This window comes from Benincasa hispida, chromosome 11 (assembly GCF_027475165.1).
Source record: "Benincasa hispida cultivar pf3 chromosome 11, pf3_genome.v1.1, whole genome shotgun sequence".
NCBI lineage: Eukaryota > Viridiplantae > Streptophyta > Magnoliopsida > Cucurbitales > Cucurbitaceae > Benincasa > Benincasa hispida.
This window is the reverse complement of record NC_143488.1, coordinates 64,338,514-64,361,721: the sequence shown is the minus strand read 5'-3', so window position 1 is coordinate 64,361,721 and position 23,208 is coordinate 64,338,514. Positions and strand designations below refer to the sequence as shown.

The window sequence follows — 23,208 nt, the reverse complement described above, 5'->3', positions numbered from 1 at the left end:
GTGCAGTAAATACATCATCCATCAAGGGTTCAAGACATTTAATAATTGATGAGGAATCACATCCAACATATATTCCTAACTAGCTTTGAGGACCCATCTTGTATGTTGTGGTGGAGGAATTGGAACATATATTGCACATCAAAAAATTCTCAGATGGAAAATATATGTTCATGACTATTAGCTAATTGTAATGGCAAGTACTTATGATAAGCTACTGGCCTAAATACATACAAGTGATGTTGTATTTAAAATAGTATGTCACCATAAAGATGTAGGAAACTTAGCTCTCATAAGCAATAGTCTAGCGATTAATTAAAAACGTTTTATGAATGATTCTACTAAACTATTTTGTGTATGAACATGAGATACAGGATATTCGACACTTATCCCAATTGACAAACAATAATTATCAAAAGCTTGGGATGTAAATTCACCAGCATTATCAAGAAAAATGTTCTTAATTGTATAATCAGAAAATTGTGCTCTTAACGTAATTATTTGAGCAAGTAATCTTGCAAATGCAAGATTTCGACCTAATAATAAATACACGTGTGAGCATCTATTGGATGTGTCTATTAATACTATAAAATATCTAAATGATCCACTTGGTAGGTTAATAGATCCACATATATCACCATGAATTCGTTCTAAAAATGCAGGTCATTCAATTTCTATTTTAGCTTGTGATGGTCTAATTATCAATTTTCCTTGAGAGTAAGCATCACATGATAATTCATTAGATTGAAGAATCTTATGGCTCTTCAATGAGTGTCCATTTGAATTCTCAATAATTCTTCTCATCACTATAGACTTTGGATGACCTAATTTGTCATGCTAAATTGTAAATATGTATGGATTCATGAACTCCAAGTTCATTATTGCATATGTTTCAATTACTCGTATATGAGTATAATAATTTAATTCCAAAAGATAAAGCAGACAACTCTTCTAGTATATGTTTTTCATATGAGACAGTAAATATGATATAAAGATACTTCATATTTCTTTCTATCGGTCTCAATATGATAATCATTGCAATGTATATATTTAAAACCAAGTAAATTTCTCTTTAATTGATTATAGAATAATGCATTATTAATTGTAAATTTTGTTCCTCTAGGAAAAATAATATTTACTTTTTTAAACCCTTCAATTAGGTTTGCAGAACCTGATATTGTATTTATTTTTTCTTCTAGCACTGTCAGTTTGGAAAAATATTTTTTACTTATAAGTATTGTATGTATAGTTACACTATCTGCCAGATATAGATCTTCTTTACTCATTTTTTAGTTACTCAACATACGAAAATTGTTCATGCTTCTTTATTAAAGAAAATAATTACAATATTAAAAAAAAAAAAAAAAAAAAAAACAACAACAACAAAACTTGAAATACACAAAAGTTAACAGTAAGTAAGAAAGAAAAAAAATGAAAATAAGGGGGGAAACAGACAACATTAATACTAAATATTCTTAAAATCAAAAGAAATCCTTGCCATACAATCATTGGTGCTAATTTTCTCTTCAAGAGATTCGAAGAAGTCCGCCACATCCAAACTTGTCATATGAGATGGATCAAATATATCATTATCCTGGTATGCAAAATTAGCTTCCACATTTTCTATTTTTATGAAGTATTATCTTGTGTAGCTTTTCATTTATAATCATCATTTCGTGTGGTTTTTTTGAAATTTCAATGATTAGAACAACCCACAAAAATAATTATTATTTTTTCCTTTACCACAATCACAACCTCGACCATGACCACGATCTTGACTAGATTACTAAAATTTACAGCATTCACTTCAGAGAATGGTGTTGTTCCAGTTGGTCGAGATTCATGATTTTTCATCCACGATTATTAAAATTCACAACATTCACTTTAGGGATTAGTGTTGTTCCAGTTGATCGAGATTCATGATTTTTTTAAGCAATAACTTGTTATTTCATTCAGCCACGAGAAGAGCACAAAATACTTTTAAAATATTTCTCTCAATATTGTTACTGCAGGAACATATCCGAAATGTAATGTCTTTTCCAATATATTGATTTAAAATTTTAGAGTCTCAAGTACATCCATTTACAATGAACTTTAAGAAGAATTTTTTTTTTTTTTTTAAATGATCATATTTTTATGGCATCTAAGTGTATTTTGAGATCAAGCACTAATGACTATATAAGAACGAAAGTACTTTTATTTTATTATTTGAGCTCCCTTCAATTTCTTTTTTTAAGTACAGTATATAGGTGTGATATTCACAAACCTCTAGATCCTTAATACATACTATATATCGGTAGAATTATATTTATTTTAGTCATTTCTTTCATAATTTACCACTCTAAATTACTATGTTTGTGTGAATTTTTATTCGAATTTAGAAGTTGATAATCTTACAAAATTACAAAACCTATACAAAATTTCTTATGTGACGATGGTACAAAAAGTATAATTGAGAACCGGGAATCTAGGGAAATAATCACTAACATAATTAAAGATATAGTTTTTGTGTTAATATTTAAATGAATTCTCACGTGACCCATAATATAAACATGGTTTCCTTTACGAAGAATTATGTCGCGAGTGTGAAATAATTGACATCTCATATAAAATATTAATAAAAAAAAAAATGTGAAATTGACACTCAATTGAAAATGTGGGGACTATTATTTTAAAAAATTAATTTACCAAGTTGGACTCAATAACTTCAAGTTGTTTTTATTCAATTGTCTTTACACACTTCAATTTTAGTATTGTTGGAATTTGTAGAGCTCATTATTTTAAGGTTTCTTCGATTGTAAAGTAGAAGAAGCCCTTATCCCTACCTATGATCTTGCCTTATTGTGTATATGTTAATTATATCATAAAGTTATTGGGTATTTAATTTGATAATGAATTATAACGAAGAATAGAAGCAATTTTATGAAAGATATTTGTAATGGATGGCACTTCTAGGAATAATAATTAAATGTATAGCAATGTTCTTAAAGAATTACAAATTATATAGCAAAATCTATCAATAATAGACTCCATTGTTAATAGACTTCTATCGATGATATAGTCTATCATTAATAGATTCAGAGAGCTATATCAAAATTTTGTGGATCGAATTGTTATATTTGTAATCACCGGAACTAAATTGGTTTTAAAACCCAAAAAAGAAAAACAAAAGAGAACCTTTACCTGATTCATGTGTATAAAATAATTATATATAACCAAAACCAATAATTGGTGTTTGGAAAAAAAAAATGGTGACACTTCAAAGTTTTTCAACCATAAACTTCTTGGGTAGAGGGACATTGTGGTAATTTGACATGTCGACACGTCTTTTCAAAAAAAATCCTTTATTTCCCGTGTTTTTATTTTTGGTGTTCACAACAAACAATATATATATATATATATATTAAAAATTTATCATGTTAAAATTTTTTTTTAAAAAAAAAAAAAAAAAAGCCCTATTAAATTTCTAAACTCTATCAGGTTAGTTTCAATTTAATTCTCATAATTTACTTAAATTCTACCAGTCATTTTGTGGTGTTGTCAAATTAAATAATAAATATGCAGCATTTTTATACGGTCATTATAAATTACTAATGGCTTAATTTTTTCTATTTAGCTGGGAATGAGTGAAGAACAATTGAGAATAATTGGATTTTTAAGTAGGATTAATTAAAACTTTCAAATTTATGGAGATCAAATTGATACAATCTCAAATAATTGGGATGAAATTGATAATTTAACCAAAAACTATTTATGCCCAAATTAGAAAAAAGAAAAATATATATTTTTTTAATTAAAAGTTTGTTTACAAAACTTGGGTAGAATTAATTACAAGAATATTTTGGAGAGGTAGATTAGCAAAACCAAGATAAATGTTTGTGCAATGAAAAGAAAGAAATACCAAAAGAACTAGGAGTCTGAAGTCTGAAAGAATGTGGACTGAAACAAATGGAACCTATGGCTAATGTTGAAAAGGCCCAATAAATTCAAGTTCTTGGGCTTTCATGGTAGAGAAATTGTGAATACAGCTTAAAAAAAAATGCAATGGATGGCAACTTTAGGACTAATAATTAAGTGTATAGAAATATTTTAAAAAAATTATAAATATAACAAAATTTATTAGTGATAGACTCCTATAAGTAATAGACTTTATCGATGATAGACTTCTTTAGCGATATAGTCTATCATTAATAAATTCCAAGAGTTATATTTAATTTTGTTATATATGTAAATTCTTTTAATTGTGTTACATTCCTAATACTCTAGATTTGATTGATATATTTGTAACTATCTCTAAAAAAAAAAAAAGAAGAAGAAGAAACTTGATAATGAAAAAAAGAAGTTGAAGTCTTTCCAAGAATAACTTGATTTTAAAAGAAGATGGTGATGAGTTTTCTTTCTATTTATATCCATAGTATATTTATATATTTTTATATATTTTTAGTCAAGCCAATGGATTTAAAAAAAAAAATGTAATATAACCTAAAACTTTTAATTGTGTGTTTAATAGATCTACAAACTTTAAAGGTGTCTAATAAGTCACTAAACTCTCGATTTTATGTCCATTAATTGTTAACATGTTAAAAAAAGTAAAATAAAATTAACTTATCTCATATATATGAATTGAATTTGTTGTCCAATGAGATCTTAAACTTTTAATTTTATGTCCATTACATCCAATAATTTTAAAAATTGTTGAATAGATCAATAACTTATTAGACATGAAATTGAAAATATAGATATTTATTGACACAAGATTGAAAATTTAAGGACCTATTAAATAATTTTAAAATTCATAAATGTTTTATAGGCTTATTTGCTATTTTTAAAGTTTAGAGACTAAATAGAATCAAAGTTGAAAGTTTAGAACTAACCTTGTAATTTAGCTTTAAGGGGTTGTTTGTTTTCTTGGAATGTAGATAACCGAAATCTTATGCCCAAAATTATAGATATCTGGAATTACATATGTCCAACATTCTTAAATAACCATGTTGTTTTATAGGAATATTTTTGAAGATATTTAAGAATATTCTAAGATAATTGTGTATGTTTTGTATGATTTCTACTTAAGAATGTCTTATTCACATCATGTTCCAAAAATGTCATTTTGATCCTTCACTAACTTAATTAATATAATGTAAACCTATATAACATATTTGTGTTTATTAATTTCAATTTCTTTTAAATTAATATAGTTTTATTATTTTTTGTTTTTCTTCTCAACAAAATAATATATATTAATTTAAGATTTTCTATAAAATAAACTTTAATTTAAAATTGAATTTGAATTTCATTCTAAAAAATATTTTAATTATGAAATGAAAATAAAGAAGAGTTATATATATAAATATATGAAGAAAAAAAATAAAAAGATGATGCCCTCATCACAGAAATCTTAAAATTCCATATTTTAGGGGCATCCAAAATTCCCGAGATGCCTTCCATAAGGATATCTTAGGATGTCCGGGAATTTTTATATGCCAAGCCATTTTACATTATAACAAAATAAATGTGGTAATCTAGATGTCATTCCATAGGAATTTTGGATTCCCACGAAACAAGCGGTCCCTAATTTATAAATTTTTAATATATATAAAAAATTTTGTAAAATTAATAAACTTCAATCCTGATATGGTAGCTAAGCACTATTCTCTATCTTTTTTTCTTTTTTCCTTTTCTTTTTTTTTTCTTTTTTCCTTTTCTTTTTTTTTTCTTTTTTTTTTCTTCGTCTTTGTGTGCAAGCTTTTTATATTATTCAAAAGCGATTTTACTTTACCTTTTTTTTCTTTTGAAGGAGTGATTTTCCTAATTATAATTTTTTTTATTACCACATATTTTGAAGTTAATTTTCAGTTCAACCCTTATTAGTTACTTTACGAATCATCATTTCTCCAAGTGTTTTTTCAAAACATAAAAACATGTTTCAAATCAATTTTATTTTTATATATTATCAGACAAGTAGATTTTTTTTTTTTTTTTTGAAACTAAATTTTCTAAATTAAGAAAAAGTGATTTTATTTCAAAGGCTCTTTCCTTATATACAAAATAAATATATAATAAAATAATAATCCCAAACACTCTCTATTCTTACCTAAATCAATATATCATTAAAGCAATTAAAGGCATTATCTCAATTCCCATATCTTCTTCCAATAAGGCAAATATCTCTGTCCTTTTTTAGTAAAGCAACATGAAAACTGAATAGCATTAACCGTAACACCACTCTTACAAAAAAGGAAACACAAATGTTACACTACATTACTACTGTCATAGTATTTCCTTAAACAACAAATCAATTCATCTTACAGTTATGGTTGACATGATCTTTAAAAATACTAAAGTTAACTTAGTTAAACGATAATTGACATGACCTTCCACTCTAAAGATTCGATCATTCCTACAATTGTTGTACTCAAAACAAGAATTGACTACCATCAATCAATGGAGTTTGAGAAGTACTTAAATTTTCTTTACATGCAACAAGAACATCCTCAAACACAAAGTCAATAAACAACAAAAGGTTAATCAGTCGTTTCGTAGAATTATAATCGTTGTCTCCCACCGAACGTAAATTTTCAAAACTCTAATATTACTTTTTTTTTTCATATTATTATTGTTTCTTTTTTGAAAAAGACATGAATGCCATTCATTCACACTACTTGATGGAGCTGCATTGAATGGCATACACTAACTTTTTGTCAGAATTAGAATGGCATCAAAGTAAGGAAAACCTGCTAACAAAATCGACAAGCAGGAGCTGCCATTAACCATCTCTTCACTTTTTAACTGACATGTCCTTTTCAAATTATGTTTTCCAAAGCACAAAAATGGACTTCATTTTATATAATATGGAGGAGAAGAAGGGGGGAAATGGGCATTTCAAAAATTAAAATTGAAGATGATAATATATGGAGGGATAATGAATTTACAAATCATAGTGATGTCCCTTTCATCCTAATCTTTCTACTTAAGAGGTGTTAAACTTAAACCTATGCTCTTAAAGTCAGATTATATATTCCTAAAAGTAATTAAAAATCTAGAGATTATTTTTGTGGAAACTTAAAATATTGTTTTTGTGGACTCACTCAATTGCAGTTAATGTAGTTCAGGTTGCATTTCCTCCACCAGCAAGCTGAAGATTGCAACCTCTATTTCTATGGCTATTTCTCTTCTCTGCTCCTTATTTCTCTTCCACCCATCAACCTCTTCTTTCAAGTCTTGCCCCACCATCACGTTGATAGCGTTCGAGTCCACTCGTTTCCACAAATCTGATCTCACGTACATTCCCTTCATCATCTCTTCTCTCTTCTCGATCACAACTAAGTCTCTCTCTTCCTCAGTAACGAGATTGCAGACAAGTGTCGTCATATCTCTGGCGGGTCGGTGAGGAATTTGGAACCTTGAACTGTCATTGGCCTCTATGTCGTGTTCTTTGATGTCCTTTTTGTAGTCTTCTTCTTCCTTGAGATGATCAATGTCATCGTCATCCTCGTCTTCGTCCTCGTCCTCGTCTTTTAATAAAAATGTCTCAAGTTCTACTGGGTCTAGTTCTGCTAGCCTCTCGAATCGTCGAAGTTTTTTCAGTAGCTGATGTTTCGCCTCTGAAAAGAATGACAAATATGACACAAACAGATCAGAATTAAATTTAAATTCATCATGAAAATATGCCTTTTTTACTTCAACTTCAAGTACAGTGGAAGTTTAAATCCTGGAAGGTGAAAAGAAAATTTGAAATCTTGATCGAAAATTCGACATTTATGCCATTTTGACTGTACAAAAAACAAGTAGGGCCACGACTATTACGATAATTCATGGAAAATTTTCGACCAAGTTCAAGCAACTGAAATGTACTAACGAGGTAGAAAATTTTATGTGGTTATTATTATTGTCAAAGTCCTTTTAATTGCAGACAGACAGACATCTTTTCGGTCTTCAAACTTTGAAATTCCACCAAGTGTTTCATCTCCAGTAAAGAGCAGAGCAGTAAATTCAGAAAGAGAATGAAGAAGTGGCAATGCAAAGAGTATCATTTGGAATCTCAAGCTCAAATGCAATCATATGTCAAATGAAAAAGGATGAACTAGACAGTTTAGCTATTTCATAGCTAAGAAGTACAAGATAATTAGTAGACAATGCAACAAAGTCAACTTTTACTGATGAAATGCATATGCCTAGTGACTAAAACAACTCATTAACATGCACTCACAGAATCACAGAATAGTCACTGATATGCTTCAAAATGCCTATTGAATACTCAAACAGTAAAAATGAAAATCGGACGAGCAGGGCGGGAGAGGGGGGACCTTGTTCTGAAGTACAGACAGGGATGATGGCATTTGAAGACAATGAATAAATTGGTTCAATGATTGAACAGTCTAATAAATTGAAGAGGACTCCCACAATTATAGCACCTCTCTTACAGCAAAATGTGGGACAGATTTGAAGTTTTGAAGAACAAGATAAAGAAAAGGGCCAGACTTCCAAAACATTTCTCCAACAGAAGAGGCCATCCAGACCGAAAACGAGTTCTCAACAATACCTTTGTGCTGAAATTTCTCGTGATGTCATCGTCAAACATTTTCCCCCTCTTTCCCTTTATTCTAGTACAGATTTACCTAAATTCAAAAGTTTGTCTTGGTTTCACCTCTACCCCTCTGATAATTCAAATCTTCCCAATGGAACCCACCAAAGATACAATTGTTTATATCTTAGCACAGCAATAAGCTTATGAGTTGTGAAGCTCTATTAACTATTTCTATAGAGTGTAACATACATACATTTGTATCAGTAACAAATATAAAGTTAGACAGTACCTAAATGCAAATGCCATCGATAACGACCGCACAACAAACTCGAATTGATACAGAAAAACAAAATTAATATGTTTCCTTTAGAAGATTAGCAGTTGGGTTGAATCATGCTTACATACGTTGTACAATGGCGAAGCTACGTTCCAAATTGTAATCATCCTCATCTTCACCATCCTCGTAATGTCCTTCATCATCGTCCTCGAACGGAGGATCCAATACCGACACGGGACTGCTCTGTTCTTTCTCTTCCTCCTCATCCTCGACCGGCAATTTTTTCAAGCCCTCTACATCATTGGCCTGTAAATTTGTGTGGAAACAAGGCAAAGAAAAGTTCACAAACTAACAAAAGAAAATGAATGTGAAATGGGATCTTTAATTTAGTTGGTTTTATAAAGTTGTTGATTTACACATCTTCACTTTACTGGGGTTTTTTTCCCCCTTTTTTTTCTCTTCTACTAATTATTATAATGAAGTCAAGGCCAAAAGAGAAAATTTTTAATTGTAAGAAGAGGGTCGGAATACAAAGGAAAATACAAAAGGGGGTTTGTCTTTTTCTTGGAGGGTCATAATTTTCCGGGAAAAAGGAAAGCGTGGAATTGAAAATGAGAGATTTATCAGTTTGTTCGTCAAAATTCAGAGTCCTTTTGGTGGGGTTGACGTGTTTTGACGCCTGAAACGGCAACATTCCGGCGGTAAATTCAGAGAATTTACATAACACTGCCGACAGTTGGTTTTTGCCGGTGAAACCCAGTTAATAAAAATGCAATTTCTACGCCAAGACGTTGAAAGATGAAACCCAAAAACAGTAATAAAAATAAGTAAAACCTGATGGTCTAGACGAGCCGGAGAAGACGCTGGCGAAGCGAGCTCCGGCGTCTGGTGACCGGGGGAAGGGCTCGATTGAAGCACAAATCGAAAAGGGCTATCGCATAAATTACTGTCACAGAAATCAAAGCCTGTTACATTACTTAGCCGAGAAACAGAGTCGTTCTCGTTCTCGTTCTCCTCAATCGCCATTTTCGCCGGCAATGGCGGGCCATCGCGGGGGTCATTTTTCCGACCATCTCCGTCGATCTCTCGCTTCCGAGCACGGCCCCGATGAGTCAAACGCTTAAGAAAAGAACCCAAAACTCCCAACCCATTCGATTTCCCAAGGGATTTGGATCTCGCAACCGTTGACTGTTTCTGAATCCTCAGAGCAGCTTCCAAAAGAAGTCCAGCCGTTCTAGCCGGAACATGAAGGAAAATGGGATTGGGGTTTCGACAAGGGGTTTTAACCGGAGACTGAAACCCAAAGAGCGGGGATGAGTTAATGAGATCAGGGGAGTGATTAAAAGAGAAAAAACAAGCGCTCCTGCAAAATTTAGCCGGAAAATCAGAGGAATGGGAAATGGGTTTTGGGTTATTGAGATGGAAATGGGATTTGAGAGAAGGGCGTTTGAGAAGGGAGCGTCTGTCGGCAATAAAATTGGTGAGAAGAAAGGGCTCTTGATCCTCTTTCAAAAGCTCGTGTAAGTGCTTTTGAGCCATGGAAGTGGCAGTAGCTCTGCAAAAGAGAAAACGAAAGCTAAAATGGGGGAATCAAATCGAGAATTCTTGTTTTGGGTTTAAGGTATGGATTTTCAGTAAAGCCCAAGTTGAAGAAATTTCAACTTTCAGTGGAGAAAAGATAAGTGTGGAAGTTGACACAAATAGAACAGAGCAAAAGAAACTGTGTGAGTGACAAAGAGAGAGAGAAACAGAGAGGGGAATGTGGAGAGAAGGACTTCCCTGATTCAAAATCAAGGCAGCAAAATCGAGGTTAATATGTAATTAAAATATAATTAGTATCTCAACCGTATAAAATTTTGTCCCTAAACTATTAAAATTTTAAATTTATACTCTATTCAATAACTATTTGCATTTTTGTATTTTCTTATTCAAAATTAAACTTATAAAGATTACTTTTCCTCTTTGATTGCTCCAGTATTTTAAAAAATTAAGTTAAGTTTAAATTAAAAAAATTGTTTATATTTTTTGAAATTTGACTATGTATTCAATTGTTTAGATAGAAAATATGAAACCTACTATAAAAAAAAGTAAGAAAGTAAATATAATATTAAAAAACTAAAACTAAAAAAGTAAAATGGTTATCAAATAGATCTTTGTTATTGAGATTTCGAATTTTTTAAAATTCACAAATTTACTGGACATAAAATTTTAAGTTATACTAACTAGAATAATTAATTTTTAATGATGTTAAATTTGTTGATGACTTATTAGACAAGAATCAAAAGTTTTTAAGGACTAAATAACAAAACTTGAAAACTAAACTTGTAATTTAACCTTTAAATTATACGTTTGTTCATGAACTTTTAATTTTGATTCATTTGGGTTCTTCGTATTTTCAATTTAGTCCTTATTCTTTTTAAACATTTGTTTTCATTCTCTAAACTTTCAAAAAGTTACAATTTTGATTCATATTTACAAATTTTAATATAAAATGTGTACATCATCATGAAAATTCTTTAATGCGAAATTATTATTATATTTCAAGAAAGTTATAGAGAGTGTGGTTGGAAGTAAGATTTTAAAAAACGAAGAATCAAAAGAGTCGTTTTTAAGAGGAAGAAAAATCAAATTAAATATTTAAAAAATATAAAGGCTAAAATAGATAAAACTTAAAAACATGATGAAACTAATACCTAAATCATTTAAAAAATTCTTTGATTTTAGCTACAGCATACATTGTAAGTAACACTAATCTTAAATAAATTGACATGACATATCAATTTAAAAAATGAGAAATAGTTCATAACAAAAGAGCAAGTTATATAAGATTAGAAAAGCCTTTTATTCAGTAATGTTTTATTTATTTGGCATATTTATATGTCATATCATCATTTGTTCATTTCAATATTTAAGTTGCTAAGTTAAGCAAAAAGTCATTTAATTGAAATTAAAATGAATCATAAGAGACATAAAGATTTAAAATTCTTAGTTCAAATTAACCATAACAAGCAATTATAAACTAAATTTATATTTGAGCTAGATATTAGAGACAAATTAATTCCAATAGTAAGATTTAAAGGTTTTTTGTCCACATGACATGTATGGGATTATTGATTAAAAAAATGGAATAACATTAAACTAACACTTTGAGAGGAAATCTAACAAGAAAACAAATGTAATGTGAGAAAAAGACATGATTCATAACTGTATATTAGTTTAATAATAACCAACAATTTGGTTTTATTAACTGTAGTTAACTTAATATATAACATGTCAGAAAAAAAAAAAAGAAAAAGAAAAAGAAAAAAGGGCTAACTGTCTGGAAATTGAAGAGTAGTGTTAATTTTCAGAAAGATTGTATGGTCACAGAGAAGAAGTGAGATAATAATAATATTTACTAATTATTTATAATTCATTGCTTTCTCTCTCCTTTCTCTCTCTCGAATTACATCTTCCATTGTTAACTTGTGAAGGTGAGAGGAAGAACAAATAAAATAATAAAAAAACATTTTTTTAAAAAAAATGGTCTCATTGGGTGTTATTAATGAAATATTTAGTGAAATTAGTTGATATGTTGAGGATAGCGAGTTTGTTTGTTTATTTTTTAATTAGGGAAATTACATTGTATGGCAAATTCATTTTAAGAAACCAAATTCATGACTTCAACTTTTTTGTAATTGCAGGTATGACAATCATATAAAAATCAGATAACAATCACATAGAAATCTGATAGCAATCAAATTTGTAGACAGAAGTTTTTTGACATATTTACAAAAAAGTAAAACTTAAAGACACGCGCTCAATTTTCAATTTTTTTATTATTAAAGTTGCAACTGCCCTTTTTATTATGTAAGATTTTTTTTATTGGGACTGAAATTTAGTTTTTATTTGGTTATTTAATCGCAATCTCTATAGTTTGTATTAGCTTTCTTTTGATTTTTGAAATTTAAAAAATGACATGTTTAATTTTCAAAACTTAAAATTTGTGTGTACTATGTGAGGATAAACACCAAATATATATATATATATATATCTATATATTTAGTTAGTTAGGAATATGTTAATTGTTACATCTTAATTTCAGATTAGGTCAATTGTCGATCCACCATATTTATTTAGATTTGTTTAAATCAAAACCAATTTCAAACATTAAAGACTAATTATAAATCAAATTCAAATATCGAGATCAAACATATCACTTTTGAAACTTCAAGATCAACCAAATAGCAATAAATTAAATTCAAATTATAAGGATCAAAAGAGTCCAAAATAAAAATTAAATTTAAATTTGAGAACCAAGAATGTATTTTGTCCTATTACTAAAAAGTATAAATATGATGTAAAAAAAAAAAGACAACGGGTCATAATGATTAGGTCTAAGAAACGAAAAGCGTTAACATATCTATCTTAGCTTATAATTTTAGGGTAAATTAGATTTTTGTTTTTGAACTGTTAAAGTAGTCACTTTTAGTTTCAATACTCAAAACAATGGTTGATATTTTGCTATCACAATTGTATAAGTGATTGAATAACATGATTTTAAATACTTATATGGTTAACTTATTGATGTGATTTTTTTAAAGAATTTTCAAAAATAAAAAAAATAAGAAAAATTGTTTATACAAAATAGCAAAATTTAATATTTTTTATAGATATTGATAGAGGTTGAAAGAAGTCTATCAGTATCTATCAGTGATAGAACGATAGAATTCTATCATTAATACTATGTGATAAATATTAATAGAAGTTTTACTATTTCTATAAATAATTTGATATTTTTTTATTTGTTATTTTTTTTTTTTAGTAATAATGTGATTATTAGTTATAACTATATATAAACCGTAAAATATACAAACGGGGATGATTATTAACTTTCTTAAGAAGATAAATATTGGGAAAATTTTAAGATAAATGAATTAAATCTGACTAAAATAGGATTTGGACTTATTGTACAAACATGATATATCATATAATTTTGTTTATATTTTATATATTTTGAGGAAAAAACACATTTCTAGCATATATTTTTATGTCCCACCTTGTACTTCCATTTTTTATACAATGCTCCCCTCCATAAGAATGCAATGCTCATTTATTTCATCCAACTAGCTTTTTTTTTAACAAAAAAATAAATTTTTTCCCTGTTTTTTTCCCTTCCTTCTTCTACCCATCCTCTCTTTATAAATGTTTCAAAAATCAAAACCTTTCATTAGGATTTTCTTCTTTTTTTCCTTTTTTTTAAAAAAAAAAAAAAAAAAAAAAAAAAAAAAAAAGAGCAAAGGAATATGCAAACCGTTCTTTGTTTTCCTTTTACAATTAATATACATGATTTTTTACTCTATGTTGGTTGAGTTTTTTAAATGAAGTGGACAAAGCCAAAAAATATATGTATATAAACATAACGATAAATGTTCTCCAAAATTAAAATCACCATTTTATTTTTATTTTTATTTTAAACAATTAAATCAATTTCTCAATTGAAAACTAATCATCTTTTAAAAAAATAATTTTAAAAACTAATTTGAATTAGAGGTTGCTTTTGTGGGTCTAATTTAATAAAATTATAAACTTTTTAATTTTGTGTCTAAAAAATCTATGAAGTTCAAAATATCCATGCATCATTAAATGTTCAATAGATTTAATAGACTATTAGACACCAAAAAAAAAAAAAAAAAACTCGTTGATGCCAAATTTTGACTAAGGGTAAACATACTTGGCCCCCACGTGACAACAATTGTGAATATAATTTACGGAAGAGAGGACTTGCAAAATAAAGCAAAAGAGCTCTGATGTCTAAGTCAATAAGAAAACTAGATATATAGAAAAAATCAGAACTTCTAAGTCACCTCATGTGGAACCATATGGGGTGTATTTACAAGGAAAGTTGACTTAGGTTGTTCCCTAGGGTTTCACAATCGCCTTAGAATAATTTGATGACCTGTCGGGCCAAGAGGCGAGCCCGATTTTATGTTTGGCTAGGGTCGATCAAGGTCAAGCATCTTGTTTGAGCCATATCTCGGGTCAGGACATGCATCATTAGGCATTTGACAAAGCTCGGCCTTGGCCTTGGTCAAGGTCGAGCACGATGGCTTAGGCCAGGCTTGGGCATGACCTAAGCCACCTCTCTCTTCCTTGGCCTATTTTGGTCCTCAATTTCTACTTTGGCTCGTATCATACTTCTTCTTGATCTGTTCGATTCTAAATGTCAATTATATCATTCAGTCTAAAATCACCCATAAGATTAGGCTTCACTCTCATGTTGGATCTCGAGATTTGACTACTTGTTATGAGCTAAACATTCTAAGCTCGACTTAGGAGTATATTTTCTTCTATCATGTGCTATTTCAATGACCCTGTCAGTCGACTCAAAGTAAGGTCTGAGCTTCTCACAGGTGTCTATGTAAGATGCCCGCAAATTGACCCATCCAACCTGTAAGATGGATATTGGGTACTTTCTTGGATGGTGCTCTAGGTCCTAGAGTTATCTCAGCGGTGTTTTAGGATGCACTACAATAAATGTACCATTTAATAGCATCTGACCGTAGCATGTCTTATAACACGCTATAAAAAATAAAAGGGAACCATGCAAAATGAAAGCGCGCAAAAGTCTTGCAAAGAAATGCTTTTTTTTAGGTTTTTCCTCGTTATGTTAAGCCTTCACACAAAATCTCTCAGATTTCATTTTTATTCTCTCTCCATATCTACTATTCTCTCTTAAGTTGTTCATCTGTTTCATCTTCTTCATCTAGATTCTCTCTGTTTCTCCATATCTACCACGTTTCCATGTCTCCGATCGTCTCCAATATCACTGCACATTCATGGTGTCTCCACGTTTTCTCTGAAATTCTATCACCCAAAATTTCTAGATTTCTTTTTAACCCAAAATTTTTAGATTTCTTTGTCTCGTCAATTTGAGTTTAGATGGAATCGAAGTCCTTAGGAACTGGAGATACGCAAAGACAATAACAAGAGTGGTGAAAATGTTTCTAAGGAAGAGTAAACTAGAACACACCAAGTTTAAGGTTTTTATGATTTAAGTTTTTCTCCTATTGAATCTTTTGTTATCGTTCTTCTTTTTGTTCCGTAGTCTTTCTATTTTTACTACTAAATGTGAAAACTTTTGCTTCTGAGGCCTGTTTTATGAAAATACATTATCTGATTTGCACTTTTATGGCTTCAACTATTGGTTACATCTTCATACATTATTAATTTGTGATACCCCACTTTGATTTAGATCTTGCCTAATATGTCTTTCACATATAAGTTTAATTTCACACAAATTTCGAAGTTTAAGAGACTCAACTTGAAATTTGATCAATGGTTTCAATGGTGCCAATCTTGTTGCAAAGCATTTGATTTATAGATTTAGATTAGTTATCTGGTCATGTGGGCTTGTCTTGGCAATTTTTTTGTTTTTTTGTTTTTTTGTTTTTTTTTTTTTTGTCCTCATTTTTCATAATTTTTAATCTATCTGAATTACTCTAATCTGATGACATGAGGAAAAAACTCATTTCATAGTATTAAATATTAATTAGAGACCATTGGAAAGAATTGAATCATGATTGATATCTTATATTTAGTTGGATTTTGACGCAATAGTTACCGTGTGTTTATTTGATTTAGATTGGCATATTACATTTACAATGTGTTGACATTATGTTGGTCTCTTTAGTTTCTTTAATTCTTATATAATTTAACTCGATTTTACCTTTATTATAGTATGTAAGTGCATCTAAATTTTTTCCTTTGTTTATTTTCAATACATTAATATTTTCTTCGTCTTTTCTCGAACCGCCATTAACAAGCATCTCCTTCATCATCGTTTGCCATCGTCTAAAATTAGGTATCTCTTCATACCATTCTTCTTCTCGATTTTCACCACCATTTTCCATAATTGTAATTCTCTCTCTCTCAAAGAACAGAAATTTCATCTTCCTCTTAAGGTTTCTTTCTCTAATTTTTCTTAATTTCAGTTCTTACCCGCACATTGACTAAATTGAAATCGCACATAATTATGCAACTAAAGATTTGGGATCTCAAGATTCTTTTAATTTGGCCATTTGAAGACTCACAAAACAAAGCACAAAACCATCAAGTTTGTCATTAGCAAAGTTAGCATATGTATCCATGTCTTCTTAACTTAAACATTACAAAAGTTTTCTTTTGTGCTAATATTGTTGGCTTTTATTTTACTCTAACTCTTCATTTTCTGCTCTGGTAGAGTAATCCATACAATTAAGCTAAAAAGGAGTTTAGGTATCATACAAATATTTAGGAGGAAACGTTTAGGCAAGTAATTAAAAAGTTGAAATTTTGATTCTGTGTTGTTTTCTATTTGCCTTTGTATTTGATTCCATAAATTGCTTATTATTTTTCACTTTCCACATTTTTCTCTGTGTAGTTTCCCTCTCTTTTGGCTTTTCATTTTAGTTTGTCCAGTATAGAAGACAAGATGGATGAATACAAAATATGAGACATTTCAATTTGTTTTCTTCTATTAATAATGTATTTTTAATTGTAAAGGAACATCCAAATAAGTAAGCGAAACCATTGTTAGCTTGAAGAAATCTCATTTTGAATACTTCATTTAATATGAACGGTTGGAAACGGCAAGACCTTCAGACGACAAATAGGACAGTAGCAAACGGTCAGGTCACAGCGATCGAGCAAAGATTAAAACCTGCAACACAAAAGCTCGTTATAGGTTGAGTCGCGGAGCTTGCAATCTTTAAGACGTTCCGCGGCTCTGTCCAAGTGTGCAAATAGGTCATGAATATTGTCATGTCGTCCCCAGGATAAAAACAGCCTAAAAAGAAAAACCTGCCACGGCGGACCAAGTTTTTCTTCCGAACCTAATTGGTCTATTTCCTCACTCCATCCAAAACATAGGTACCCCTTGGGGCCCAAACCCAAAATCCAAGGTTGGAGTACAAGAAAGCTTCCAAATCAAAATTTTCTAATGTGGGATTCTTCAACAAATGTTGGTTCCCTCTTATTTTGAAATTTAAATTTTCACCTAACATGAACAATTGAAATATTAGCTGCATATTGACATGGAAAACAACTCACCAATTTGTTTTGTCTAAACCCCTTTGCCATGATTTGCATCTACTTGGGCTTCACAATGAGGGAACTTTTTTTTTTATAGATAAGGTCCCTCTATTTCATGATAGGGACCATGGGCTTGTATAAGAAAATTTTGGTTATAGTCAATCTGAAGGAGTAATCTAACATGCAGCGAAATAAATCAGAATCAATAAGCATTCTAACTACTCTTAATTTGAGTTTTAAACATGTTATTCGAAAGAAGTTCAAAGAGGGTTTGAAGCAAAACTTACCTTTGAAGACTTAATCCATGAATTCAGTAGAATCACTTCAAGATTGAGCTTGAAACTTCAACAAGACCACCACCAAGATCTTCTCTACAAGGCTCAATAAAGAATATATGGTGGAAACACTCAAATCTTGCTGAATTAGAGAGGGATTTTGATGGGTTTGAGAGGGTTTTCAATTTTCCAGTAGTTTGGTTAGAATTCCAGAAATTCTCTCCAAATTTCTCTGCATGCAACATGTATATATATACACTAAATTATGCAGGAATATCAAGCTACATGGAAAGCAACTCTATCTTGAAGAATTTGATGGAAAATGGTGAATTCTCACTTTGAAGAGATAGTGGATTTTGATTCTAAAATCAAATTTTCCAAATTTGATTTTAGTTTTAAATAAAACTATTTTATTTAAATTTTCTTTTTATAAAATTAATTTATATAAAACTAATTTTATTTTAATTAAACCTTTTAATTAATAGAAAATTAATTTAATATCTTAATATTAAATTAATAAAATACCAATTCCACCAATATGATTCAATTGCATATTTAAATCATAATTTAAATATAAATTGATTCTCCAATTTCATTTAATTTCAACTAAATTAAATGTTTTTAATTGTATCAAATACAACCAATCGAAAACCCTAATAATTGGATTTGAACATTTCAAATTCATAATCCTAATTCTAGAATTCATCCAATTCAATACTCAGTTTGTTATTCCAATTTATGAGCTAGTAGAGGGACCTAATTGACCTATAGATCATGAACTCCAACGATCTGTACTTAATTCGTTAAACTCTTTAATCGAATTAATTACTATTAACGAATTAATTACTATTCGTTAACTATCAAGACACACCACTATAGTTCGATAGTTGCACTCTTCTCACTGTAGATATATTTCTGTCCATGTAAACCATAATAAGTAAATCGATCCTTCACAGGTCGTTCGTAATTATAGTTGGGTCAAAATTACTGTTTTACCCCTATAAATACATCTTGTTCCTTAAGTTCCCACTAACCCTTTAATGAACAATTTAATTCATAATACCACTTATGAATCATGTCCCTCTCCATCATGGGAAGGACAGGTCCCTGTTGTTCAAGACCTGGAATCAGCACTTAAGAGAACAACTCATCTGCTAACCCTAAAATGGGTAGGAGTGAATTCCATCTTATAGAGTTATATCCTCAGCTATCCATCCGGTCTTATCCCCAAAATGTAAGGCTTATTGAGCAATATTGTTGGACTACCCTCACCCATGCAGATCAAAGGATAATCTCGAATAAACAGGAGTTTATAGCTGGCTCAGGATTAAGTTCGAGTTATCCTAGGTTACTTTAATTTGAAATAGTCAGTTTTAATAGTAAATGGTCGTTATAAAGAAAAAAAAATGACTATTTCATGATCCAGTCTATATGCAAACTCATTGATAGGATGCCCCCACTCACATGTCTCTATATGAATGATCTGTGGACCGCATTATTTGTACTACCTACCAGGATGAGATACCTAATTTCATCTATATACTTATAGACCATTTAAGTTATATACTATTAACTTGATCCTGTTTATATCACCACATAAAATTAAAGTATTCATACTATAGTCATAGTTATGTTTATTGGATTAATAGAATGAAAAAAAAAACTTTATTGAAATAAGATACTCAATAATATTTTATTGATAAATAGAATGTTTAATAAAAAATTTACGAACTGCAAGTTCTAGGACATTCCCAACACAATCTTTGGTCATTTTTGGTCGTTCATAGTTGTTTTGGAAGTTAAAATGATACATAGGTATTTTAGATTGTTTTGGGAGTTAAAGTGTCACTTATACATTTTAATATCATTTACAAGCATCTGGTTATAAATGGCATGGATCCAACTTATAACATTTGGTACCATCATGGTGAAAAAGTACCATCAACAGTAGATAAAGTTGAATTATAGTAAATGTTTGAAGATGAACCATTTGTAATAATTTTAGTCTAAACGAAGAAGAAAAATGAGGAACCTTTTGTGAACATCGATGTCACTAGAAAGGTCGTAGATGCAAATACTTTATTGTATCCACAATGTACTAAGTATACAAAAATGCCTGCCATTGTATCGTTATACAACATTAAGGCTACTAATGATTGACCGATAAGCTTCACAAGTCTTTTAGATCTTTTACATGGCATGTTACCGCTTAAAAATGTCATCCTAAGATCTACATATGAAGTAAAGAAGTTTATGAAAGTATTTGATTTAGGATATGAAAAAATCCATGCTTGTGTAAATGATGGTTGTTTATTTACGAAAGAGAACAAAGACTTGGAGAGTTGTCTAATTTGTGCAAATTTTCGATGGAAGGTAGATAGACATACCAAATAAATGAAGCAAGATATACAAAAAAAAAAAAAAAATGAGATACTTTCTACTCATTCCAAGGCTGAAAAGAATGTTTCAATTGCATGACATGTCTAAACTACTATGGTGGCATGCAAACCATAAAAGTAATTATGGAAAAATGCATCATCTAGTTAATTGTGTGTCATGGGGGTCAATTGATGCAAAGTGACCAGATTTTTCTAATGATTCACGTAACATAAGATTTGGTCTTTCTACATATGGTCTTAACCCATTTTCTAACCTCAATGGTAGTTATAATTGTTGGCCAATCATGCTTGTAATATATAATCTACCTCTATGGTTGTGTATAGCGAAAGAAGATTAATGTATAATATTATTTCATTGTGTTGTTTCAGAATTTGCTTAAAAGGAAAGTTGTAGCAAACAGAAAATGTAGAAGGTCTTGTAGTGCACCCCAATATACAATTGAACAACAACAATCTTATCGTACTTTGGAGAAAACATCGTGGAGATTTGAAAAATCATTCAGTGATCCGACGACCCAAATGAGTGATGACGAAACTAGTGAAGATGAGCAACTATTACTCCATCCTACAAAAGTTGTTAATCAAAAGATAATGAATGAACTAGAGAATGTAAAGTTTAGTTTAGGGAAAGAAGCCGGTAAGACTCATAGAAATTTTGAGTCTAGGAATAGGGATTCTTCTACCATTACTCTTTCCCACTTACCACATGACAATAAAACTGTTCATCTTAAGTGTGAAAAAAAGAAAAATCTTTCACCAAATTACAAATATTATCCATTAGATTCTTTTATTGCTCGTACAAGAGCATCATTTCTCTGGTTGTCAACCACTGAACAGGTTCAAACTACTATTGTAGACGATGTAGAAAAAGTTGTCGAACATCCTAAAGACCAATCGAAACCCAAAAAAACAAGAGGATGCACAAAAATGAAAATATGAGCAAGAGTTGAAATTAAATGTACGCTACAAATGGTTTGGACAACCTATTAGGGCAACATCTATTGGGTTGGATTTTTTTTAGTTCACTTGTTAAAGAAGTAATTTTAGTAAATGTGGATAATTGGAAGAAGGTTTCAACAAGGCAAAAGGAAGTTTTATGGCATTTTATTAAGGTATGTAAGCTTTATGTATGGTTTAGTATGTAAATGACTTTATTATTATGATTAAGTTTCATCTTTTTATGTTTTGTTTTTTAGGCACGATATAACACTGATCAAGCATAGCAGAAAAATACTACTTTCAAAAAATGGGTGAGTTGTGGAGGGCAAGCAAGTCCCCTTTGGTGAGTCAAATTTGAAATGCATCAGCTGATGAGGAGTTGGTTGAGCTTAAGCCAGATAATATTTCCTCAATACATGATTGGATGGACTTTTTCAAGGGAAAAACAAGTGCAATATTTAAGGTATGTGATACATATTTGTTGGGTAAAATGATAATGTTTTTATTACTTAATGTTTAAGATCTGGAAAAAAGTTCAAACTTCATACTTTATTTGTTGGCTTTTGTGTTGGACATAATTTTTTTGGCAAAAATTAAATTCCTATAAATGAAAAAAAAAAAAAAAAAATCCTCACACTTGTAGTTGGAAAGGTTATGCTCGACTGGTGGAGGATATGGTATAATTCTTCATAATAATATTGTTAGGATTTAACTCACTTGATAAATAATATTCTAACTTGTTATTGCTTAACCATGTGTATAAGCATAGTTCTTGTTCTTTAACTACAATTACACGAGTAATGGTTTGGAAAAGGCACACTTAAAGAAAGATGGTTAACCGATTAACTCACAAGTAACCGACAGTTTGATATGTAAACTCCCCCACCCATTAGCTCCATTGACTTTAAGTTGCTTATGAATCATTATTATGTGTGTATGAAATATGTTATTTTGATTATGGGATTTTGAGACTCTTGGTTATTAGCTCCATTGACTTTAAGTTGTGAATTTGGACTTCTCGTTTAACGTAGTTTTATCATTATGCCCCTTAATGATTTGAATGAGTATTCTGAATTATTTTGATTATAGGATTCAGACTTTAGGGTTGTTAGCTCCATTGAATTTAATTTATGCACAATGTTGGACTTCTTGTCTCCCTCTCCTCATTTTAGGAATAAGATTCTTGGTTGTGTTATATTATATAATGTCGTTATGACTTTTTTAACTTTGTAGGAGCATATTGAACAAAATAGTAGTCATGAAGAAGCAAATTCTCATTCAAATAATGTGGTCAATGATGCAATTAGTACAGTTTTAAGGATTAGGATTTGGGGTGACTAAGTCAATGTTATCCATATCAACTCAAAAAGACAAGATTATTGCATCTCTTGAAGACAAGTACAACTAGAGTCCAATATGGTTGGGTTGAAGATGGTAGTATCTTCCTTACTAAAGGAAAAGGTAATGTTATTATTAACTCTTTTTTAGTCATTTAAAGTTATTGTTTCAAAATTCTAATTATTAATGTTGTCTCTTTATACATATATAAGGTAAAGTTGGACGAAAAAAAAATTATTGATGCCACTAATGTAACAACTCCAACACATATTTCGAATCCAATTACCCATTCTTCACGGGTAAATTTATCTTCCATACTATATTTAATGTTTTTATTTATATTGTATTCAAAATTACTATAAGTTGATATTTTGCATTTTTTATATTGGGAAAGAGTGTTAAAATACT

The 23,208-nt window shown here is 30.0% G+C and overlaps 1 protein-coding gene and 1 pseudogene across 1 annotated transcript; one reads left to right on the top strand and one right to left on the bottom strand.

Annotated features, from left to right (window-relative positions):
* Positions 1-6,874: 6,874 nt before the first annotated feature.
* On the bottom strand, positions 6,875-10,602 carry LOC120089713 (uncharacterized). The gene is made up of 3 exons (XM_039047079.2): positions 9,633-10,602; positions 8,927-9,104; positions 6,875-7,598 (listed from the first exon to the last, which is right to left on the bottom strand). The coding sequence occupies exons 1-3, from the start codon at positions 10,335-10,337 to the stop codon at positions 7,093-7,095; spliced, it is 1,389 nt and encodes a 462-aa protein (XP_038903007.1). The 5' UTR covers positions 10,338-10,602; the 3' UTR covers positions 6,875-7,092.
* On the top strand, positions 10,336-22,803 carry LOC150032813 (uncharacterized; annotated as a pseudogene).
* Positions 22,804-23,208: the final 405 nt, after the last annotated feature.